The 9558-nt window shown below is 42.5% G+C and overlaps 1 protein-coding gene across 1 annotated transcript; it reads left to right on the plus strand.

Annotated features, from left to right (window-relative positions):
• The first annotated feature begins 2523 nt into the window (after positions 1-2523).
• On the plus strand, positions 2524-9192 carry lrpap1 (low density lipoprotein receptor-related protein associated protein 1). Its single transcript, XM_072462398.1, has 8 exons — positions 2524-2789; positions 3477-3621; positions 5072-5202; positions 5809-5929; positions 7219-7374; positions 7533-7615; positions 8489-8665; positions 9075-9192. Exons 1-8 carry the CDS (start codon positions 2628-2630, stop codon positions 9141-9143), a joined length of 1044 nt encoding a protein of 347 aa, XP_072318499.1. The 5' UTR covers positions 2524-2627; the 3' UTR covers positions 9144-9192.
• Positions 9193-9558: the final 366 nt, after the last annotated feature.

Consider the following 9558-nt stretch of genomic DNA (forward strand, 5'->3'; position numbering starts at 1 on the left):
AAGACCAAGACCCAGCTGAGACCACAGGGTCCTGAGAGAGAACCAACACAAAGAGGGTAAATAAATGACAAACGTATATGCATTAAATATAATATAAGGCTTCCCAAAACCTTTCTAGTGTGCACAGTTATGGGATGAAAAAAATATTCCATGCAGTAATATAACTAATAAAAATAAGACAATCAATGTTCAATTTGTATTAACCTAAAATTTCAAAATTGACCGTGATGAGAGTTCAATATAAATCCAATTTATTATTAGTGTCAGTGTCATTCGGTTTAACAGTCTCTGAATGGTTTGTGCAGGAAGCCTTGGACTGACAACAGAGCCTCATTACTCTGCAAATATACGAGTCTCTCTGAGATCTCTCCTCCTCTGCCCCTCCTCTGTCCTTCTCCTGTTTCTCTCCCTCTCGTCTCTTTTCTGTCCCTCTCCCTCTGTCTCTCCACTCTCCCTCTGTCTCTCCTTTGTCCCTCTTGCTCTGTCTCTCCCCTCTCCCTCTGTCTCTCCCCTCTCCCTCTTTCTCTCCTCTGTCCCTCTTGCTCTGTCTCTCCCCTCTCCCTCTGTCTCTCCCCTCTCCCTCTTTCTCTCCTCTGTCCCTTTCCCTCTGTCTCTCCACTCTCCCTGTCTCTCCACTCTCCCTCTGTCTCTCCACTCTCCCTCTGTCTCTCCTCTGTCTCTCCCCTCTCCCTCTTTCTCTCCTCTGTCCCTCTTCCTCTGTCTCTCCACTCTCCCTCTTTCTCTCCTTTGTCCCTCTTGCTCTGTCTCTCCCCTCTCCCTCTGTCTCTCCCCTCTCCCTTTCCCTCTGTCTCTCCACTCTCCCTCTGTCTCTCCTCTGTCTCTCCCCTCTCCCTCTTTCTCTCCTCTGTCCCTCTTCCTCTGTCTCTCCACTCTCCCTCTTTCTCTCCTTTGTCCCTCTTGCTCTGTCTCTCCCCTCTCCCTCTGTCTCTCCCCTCTCCCTCTGTCTCTCCCCTCTCCCTCTGTCTCTCCACTCTCCCTCTGTCTCTCCCCTCTCCCTCTGTCTCTCCCCTCTCCCTCTGTCTCTCCCCTCTCCCTCTGTCTCTCCCCTCTCCCTCTTTCTCTCCTCTGTCCCTTTCCCTCTGTCTCTCCACTCTCCCTCTTTCTCTCCTCTGTCCCTCTCCCTCTGTCTCTCCACTCTCCCTCTGTCTCTCCCCTCTCCCTCTTTCTCTCCTCTGTCCCTCTCTCTCTGTCTCTCCCCTCTCCCTCTGTCTCTCCACTTTCCCTCTGTCTCTCCCCTCTTGCTCTGTCTCTCCACTCTCCCTCTGTCTCTCCACTGTCCCTCTGTCTCTCCTCTGTCTCTCTCCCTCTGTCTCTCCACTCTCCCTCTGTCTTTCCTCTGTCCCTCTCCCTCTGTCTCTCCCCTCTTGCTCTGTCTCTCCACTCTCCCTCTGTCTCTCCACTGTCCCTCTGTCTCTCCTCTGTCTCTCTCCCTCTGTCTCTCCACTCTCCCTCTGTCTTTCCTCTGTCCCTCTCCCTCTGTCTCTCCCCTCTTGCTCTGTCTCTCCACTCTCCCTCTGTCTCTCCACTGTCCCTCTGTCTCTCCTCTGTCTCTCTCCCTCTGTCTCTCCACTCTCCCTCTGTCTTTCCTCTGTCCCTCTCCCTCTGTCTCTCCCCTCTTGCTCTGTCTCTCCACTCTCCCTCACTTCTCTGTCCCTTTTACTTTGGGGTGCATATCTATGTTCCCCGGTACCTATGTTGCCCCTTTTCTATGGACGGAGGAACTATGCTAATACTAGCATAGGCTACTGGTTCAGGTTCCACAGCCTCAATAATTGTGCATAAATGTATGGTATTACAGCATAAAATATAGCAGCATATAACCCTAACACAAACCCAAACCCAGGTCTGGGGGAGCATAGGGCTGACCCCTCCCTTTGTCTCTCAATGGTAACTGTTTTTAAACTGACCGACTTGACTCAAAGCTATATGCATGTAATAGATGCACGTGTTTTCACATCAAACACCTGCTAATGTTCACGTTTTATAAAAAATGAGCTGGCACTGAAAATAAATATTAATACACAGTATGATTTGTGTTTTCTAATTAGTTTTTGATTGGTATTTCTACCTGTTACATTTACTTTGTGTGGTTTTATTTTTGGTGGTGATTTAAGTCCAGTATTTATTGTGTTGGATTTCATACAGGTAAATTAATTGTTTACAACAAAAAACAAAACAAACGTCATGTCACGTGACCTACTGAAAGGCACTAAAATTAATAAAAAACAATGTCTGAAACTGTTGTGGGTTGATCTGTTAATACACCTATGGTTTGTGGTGGTATAACTCATGGAAATTAAAATATATATAATCTACAAAGCCAGTATTTGACGTACACGCACGTGAGATTTTGCCACCTCTGTTGCCAGGTAACGGCACACAAAGGCATGTTAGGACTTGTAGTTTTTAAGAAATTGAAATCCGCTTGTCAGGCGCACTGACCCCACCGACTTCAAACTACATCCCCCAGAATGCAAAGCGCGACATGGTCCGCCCCTGTAATCACGTGACTACCGCTAACAGCTAACGGTGTTGCTGCTGCTCGCCTTTCTGTTCTTTTTTGTGTGTCTTTTGTTCGTCTTTGACTGTTGAGCGTTGTATTAAAGATGAAGCTGGGCAGTTTAGTTTCCCTTCTCTGCCTCGGATTTGGCGCGATGGCGGGTAAATACTCCCGCGACATGAACGAGCCCCAACTGAGGAACAGTGATGGCAAAACAGTGGAATTCAGGATAGCAAAGCTCAACCAGGTGTGGGAGAAGGCTCAGAGGGTACGTAACAAACTGCTAACAAACTCATATAACGTGACTCAAGTTAAATACAGCTCTAATGCCATCTAAGCTGACACGTAGACACTGTCGTTATGAAGCAGCAGCACACTGTTGCCTATGTTACAAGAACACAGTGTCATTTCATTTACAGATACATGACAAACTTTACCACATCATGTACTTTTGTGAAGCTCAAACACAATTTTTAGGCTGGGAAATAGTAGTTGTTTTCACCCCTTTGTAACAGAAACTACATTTCTACTCTGGAAATTCAAACTTGCTGCCTTTTGTAATAAAGCCTTGAAGCATTTATATCTGATGTCGGTTGATAATTGAAGTGTATAAATGTCACTTATTGCCTCGGCACTGATTACAGATTGTCTATGTTTATGACAATGCCACAGTCATGCAGTATCATGTGTCCACCTTGTTTAATGGGGCCAAAAGTACCACCATAACCTATTAATAATGGTAAACACTGTCAATCCTTTGTCAAGAGGACTTTCTGTGTGTATATATGTCATATTAGCTTCTTATTACAGTTGTTTTGTTCATAGGTGAAAATGAAGGCGTAGTGAAATGGTAAATTGGTTGAAATTGGTTCACGAACAGAAACTAAAATGTATGACTGTTACTATGTTTTAGTTTGCATTCAACAATCAGCATTGGGCGGATGTTGTTTTGCAGATGCAGTTGTCGCCGGGGCACCAGGCCGAGCTCCACAGTGACCTGAAGATCCAGGAGAAGGATGAGCTGCAGTGGAAGAAGCTCAAAGTGGAGGGACTGGACGAAAACGGGGAGAAAGAGGCACAGCTCCGGCGCAACTTTAACGGTACTCGAATCCTCAGTGTCCGAGCGCCGGGCCTGACATGAAAGCACAATTTAAACTAAAATAAACGTGATATTATCGAAGACCGCTTTATGCCGCCGATACTGTAACCCTTGACAACATATCGTATCCCTCTGCAGTAAATAAGAAGCTGAATGAAAAGTATTTTAGTCAAAAGGATTTAATAGAGGTGAGAGATGTATTGTAAAATATATCTCCAAAACAACAACTGCAGTATTATCACTAAGAATAGAATTAACTTGTTATAAAAATTACCTCAGACAGAGACTAAACTGTCATGTGTAATCTTCTTTCTGCTCATTTTTAAGCACGCTTCGGATTAATTATAAACCTACTGTCTGATAATGCTAAAAATATCTAGATATTCATTTACACTCCATTTACCCCTTTAGTGTTATAAATGTGTTTACTCAGTTGTGACTTACATTTTCTTTCTTTACTAATATTGATGTCCAAAATAATCCTACAAAATATTGAATTGAATACTTCAATTCACCTTCTTTTACAATCTGAAATTAAACCCTGGTTGGGAAACTTACTTAACAAATCTCTACCAGTGCACTACATTTTAAGCCTTTACATGACATTTATTTAACAGGTCAATATAGTGATTCATGTGACAGGCTCGGACAGAAATGTAAAGAAAAATAGAATTACTATTAGTAATTTAAATGCCACAAAACGATTACGCCCATACTACGATGTGCAGTCTGGCAAACGATATTGAGCATCTCCCTGGGCTTTGTGCCAAGCAGTTCTTAGAAATGTGTATTTTTATCGTCCTTGTGTTTGACCTTTGCATTCCCATGAGCCGAGTTTGCATATCAGTTACACAAAAGATGCGCGAGTACTTTGTTTTTGCACTAATCGAATCCAAGGATGCTATTTCCACGTCGTTATAATTGTGATGTCTCTACTCGCGTTGCCTACATGACAAATCCATGGAGCTGTATGTACGAGGTAAATCAGGTTTTGGGTAATCAAGTGCAGAAACGTATACAAAAATAACGTCTGCATTATGGCGCAGAAGGTCAAAGTCTTAAACACACATAAATAATGCCTTTAAGCGTCAAGTTACAACACTATTACTTGGAAAAAGTCCTTGAGTCAGCGAGCCAAGGTTAATAAGTGACACGGAGGAGGTATTAACATTTAAATGGCCCTGAATCAGCTCCATAAAGAAAAGTTAGTTATGCATTTAAAAAGTCAGGAGGTTAAGAACTGTATGCCTCTAAATAGTGGTGCCATTTAAGTATGCGTCGCTCACACTTTCTGATCAGTCTTTCCTCCCACGCTCCTGTAGTGAACCGTTCTGAAGCTCATTAAATGTGTCTTGTTTTGGTTCCGTTGGGGGACTGTGGGTGGCTTTGGCGGTGATGAGGGCTGCGCCGGCTCCTGTGCCTAACGCGCTCGCGATGTGTATTTTGCACAGTGATTTTGGCCAAGTACGGCATGGACGGGAAACGCGACGCCCGGACGATGGAGAGCAACTCGCTGAAGGACCACGACATCAGAGAGGGCGACCAGTTCGACGATCCGAGACTCGACAAACTCTGGAATAAGGTGTCGTTGCATCAGAGGGGAAATGAAGGGGAAGGATTTTGTGTTTTCTCCTCTTTTTTACTCTCTTGGTTCATATTTTTATGCTACAGTGTAACTTTTCTGGAGGAAGGTTCGCCAAGTGTTTTATGGGTAATAATGGAGATGGATAAGTTTAATGCCATACTGTGGAACATTCCAGGCAAGCCAAAAGAGACTAGTAGATGACATAAAAGTTACCTTTAATGTCAAAAGCTGAAAGAGAATCTGCATTTCCCTCAGTAAAAGCGTCATAAAAACATTCTAACTATTAACTATTAGCAAAATAGTGCATAATTTCAATGGTAAAAAGTCCACAAACAAAAACATTTGTATTAACTGCATTAACATTAACATTTCCTGCCAAAAAACAAATTGTCAAAATGAACAGAGAAAAGCAGGGATCAAACAATAAACCTCTTCCCTAAATCTACTGCACCTAAAACACAAACTTACATGAGTATGACTTTTATTTATTGTTCTGGATAAATGCCATGTATCACTTTCTTAACTTACACGTCGATAAATAACGTATGGCTCATTTTCTTGACGTATTGTTTATTTAACCCAGTCGTTGAATCTTTGGTCCAGGCCCAGAGCTCAGGGAAGTTCTCCAGTGAAGAACTCCAGAGTCTGAAGAGAGAGTTCCAGCATCACAAAGACAAAATCCAGGAGTACAACATCCTGATGGACACAGTGAGCCGGACCGAGGGTGAGCTCCGCGCTGTCAAAACTCTGCTTTTCATCATCACAGACCTATTCCTGCTGCTGCGGCTGCTTTTTCATAGCTCCGGCTGTGACAGATACCAACCACGGACTATTTTCGCTCCTAATGGAAACATTAATCACTTTCCTTTCCTTTTCTCTTCTCGCGCTGTCACTCACACATCAGTAGCTGTTTAACTGTCGTATTTCTCAATGTTGGCAAATCACTTAAAGTGTTTTCCCCTCCTGTCGTCTCCACTCCTTCCCGTCCCTCTGAAGTTTGTTGTAGAGTTTTTGGAGCGTGTCAAAGGTGGTAGAACTCTCCGGCTTGTCCTGCCTTATGTCGTAGAGTGGCAGATCCTGTCACATCTGAGAGACGGTGATCACACTGACTGACACGAGGAGACGCCGGGCAGAGGTTCTGATGCCCCGACCTTTTTGTCATGTGATGTTTTTGCCTTCAGAAGCGGGCGGTAGTTCTGTGGCTGTCGGATGGATTTAAAATTTAAGGCAGTCTCATGTCGCCTCGAGGGGCTGAGTCTGTGCACCGCTCAATCTTCTCCATTTCTTCTTTTTGGCGCTTTGTCTTTGATCCAAATGTCAGCTGTTGTTTGATTCGCTGTGGCTGTGTCCAACTGGCTTTTATCTGGCCGCACGCAGCTCACTCCTAACGCTCTCATGCAGCCAAGTAAAGCCACCGTCACGTCATTGTCCTGTCGGGCGCAATAAGAGCAGCAACAAATCAGAAAACCTCTGTCATAGATGCATACAGTGTAGCACAATTACTGAATAATATGCATTTACTGTCAGATCTGGGAAGCAAAACTGTGTCCCAATAACAGGGTCTTTGACAGGACACGCACTGAACTGCACATCATTTGCAGCCGAGTGTGTCAGCTTCAAGCAGTGACACATCTGTGGGACGAGGCCAGAGCACCCAAAGCTCACGCAAAGATGAACCCACAACTTGTTTTTCAGCCTGAAGTATCTTAACTACTGCCAGAGCACTAAGCATAGTTACAAAAATCATATGGAAACATACTAAAAATGAACTAAAACAATTGCTTCATGGTCATTACTTTTTCTTTGTGATACATTTATTAATGAGAAAGGTTAATCAGAATAATATTAGATGAAGCTTTGTGCTCGATGCCTCTTTTATTCTTTCTCCTGTTGAATTATGCCCTCTTGTCTTTCTGTTTGGCCTTGTCTCAAGTCCCATTGATCTCATGCAATCCTTCTAACTTGCTCCAGCGCCTCCTCGCTGTCCTGACATGAACCCGTTTGTCTCCACAGAAATCCACAAAAATGTGATCTCTCCACTCGAGGGCGACACAAAAGAGCACGTTCTGCACCAGAAACACACAGACCTGAAGCTGAAGATGAAGGACCTGAACCAAGGCTTCGAGAGACTCCGGAAGATCAGCCACGAGGGCTTCACGGAGGACAGCGGTGAGGCCTGCAGGACACCACATCATCACACGCTTTTATGTGTGGTTGTTTTAAATCATTCATGAGGAAATAAACAAGTCTGTAAAAGGCATTTATGTGTTAGTTTTGTCCATATCTGATGCTAAACCTGTTTCCTCTTCTTGACCTGATGGTTTTAGAGTTTCGAGAGCCACGTGTGATTGAACTGTGGGAGGCTGCCAAGAGATCCAACCTGACCCAGGACGAGCTGGACTCTCTCAAGGTAACACTTCTGCCTCAGACACTGCACTCTAACACGTTTGTGATAAGAGATTGAGGAGTTATCTCATTTCCACGTCAGTATTATTGTAACCTTCACTACAAACACAAAGTGAAATTAGATGAAAAACATAATGTATTCAAACGGAGGCCGTTCGTTAGCAAGAACCTGAATACCCAACACAACATAACAGAGCTTTAATCATAGTGCATAATTAAAACTACTTAAGTACATTTGGTTTAAGGGCATGCACGCTTTTTATGTAGTTCTACAAAATGACCTAATTTACATAAGAATAAGTTGTGAATCTTTTAATTAAACATTCAATATTTTTTTAATTTATTACTCGCTTATTTTTTTACCAGTTTTTTTTCAATGCACAAAAAACATAAACCAAATAAAAGAAAAATGCCCTCTGCCTGGACAAGTTGATCAGTCTCGTCTCATTTAAAACGGTTCCACTATGAAACCGCTTATAATAATAGACGATTAACTCTCAACATTAAAACTGATATTGAAAGACATTCCTACACAATCTCTTTTAAAGTACTTGCTGTTTTGCACCTTGTAAGTTGTGACGCCAGTTCTAATTTATGCATTGCTGCCTATAAAGTATTCCCTTCTCTCCAGCGCCCCTTTCACCCTTTGTCTCTTCAGTGGAGAATTGCCTTGAACACTTCCATTTAAAATTCAATTTCTCAGCGACATGCTCCGAGTAGATAGGATCAGGTATTACATGAAAACATCCCGTCCCACTCATTGTGACACCTCTCCACTCGTTACTACTCCAAACGCACGACAGTTATTGAAGCCTAACGAAATTCAGATCTTTTCACACGTTTGTAATGCGTTTTTTCTTTTTCGGGGCTGAAAAAGGAGGAACTGCGGCATTTTGAGACAAAGGTGGAGAAGCACAACCATTACCAGGAGCAGCTGGAGTTGTCCCACCAGAAACTGCGACACGTGGAAGGTTTAGGGGACGAGGAGCACATCAAGAGGAACCAGGACAAGTACAACACGCTCGCGGAGAAAACCAGAGAAATTGGCTACAAGGTGAGTGTGAACACGGCCCACGTACAAGGCTCGACATAATGAGTGTGTGGTTTTATTGGGTTATTATGTCATAAGTTTAGCGTCTCTAAATCCAGTCTGTGCTGAAATATGAGCTTTACACTAAAAATGAAATGGAAAAATTGGACCAAAGTAAATTGCTTAAGGCTTCGTGTGGTGCGTTTGATTCGGATGTCATTCTTTTAGTCCATGTTTAGCTCCGTATTTAATCCTAATTTTAATGTGGAGTTTGTGAAGATTAAGAAGAAGTGTGAACTCATCCAAGCATCGATCCATATGGGAAATTACTGAACATAAACCTTAGTAAAACCTGACAAATTGAATGTAAATGGTCACTGAATATTCTTTTTTGTGTTTTTGATTACCATTATTATTCTGTCTTTGGTTTCAGATGAAGAAACACATGCAGGACTTGACCAACAAAATCTCCCAGCAAGGACTCCCGCACAACGAGCTGTGAGGCTCAGATCGTGCTAAAATAATCATAAGAATAATAAGAATACAGGTTACTGAGAATCTTTCCCAAATCCACACACTGCCAACACTAGGTTCTACATTCCCTTTGCAGCTGCTGTAAACCATATACATTCTTCGTACTTTTCTAAAATTATCAGATTATTATTATAATAATTATTATAACTACTGATCAGAATGATAAAATAAATAGGATTTAATTTTAATTCATGAAAACTTTGTTTTTTTATTTTCTCATAAATCATTTTACCATTGTTTTTGAAATACTTTGCAATACCATTAAAATTCCATAATATTTACATTTATTGTACATGCATCTGTATACAATTGCTACACGAAGCCACTAATTATTTCCATCTTTCGTCCCACGTCCCACATTCCCCTCGTTTCACCCTCTTTTA

Source organism: Eucyclogobius newberryi, unplaced genomic scaffold, assembly GCF_026437365.1.
Source record: "Eucyclogobius newberryi isolate DKJ021-1_F unplaced genomic scaffold, fEucNew1.0.hap1 SCAF_4, whole genome shotgun sequence".
Classification (NCBI taxonomy): Eukaryota; Metazoa; Chordata; class Actinopteri; order Gobiiformes; family Gobiidae; genus Eucyclogobius; species Eucyclogobius newberryi.

What these genes read in the sequence shown, in the direction of transcription:
- lrpap1 (XM_072462398.1), top strand. Translation starts at nt 2,628, where the DNA reads ATGAAGCTGGGCAGTTTAGTTTCCCTTCTCTGCCTCGGATTTGGCGCG. An exon ending in CACAGTGAGCCGGACCGAGG is followed by an intron (nt 5,930 to 7,218) that starts GTGAGCTCCGCG and finishes TTGTCTCCACAG; the next exon opens with AAATCCACAAAAATGTGATC. An exon ending in CCAGAGAAATTGGCTACAAG is followed by an intron (nt 8,666 to 9,074) that starts GTGAGTGTGAAC and finishes CTTTGGTTTCAG; the next exon opens with ATGAAGAAACACATGCAGGA.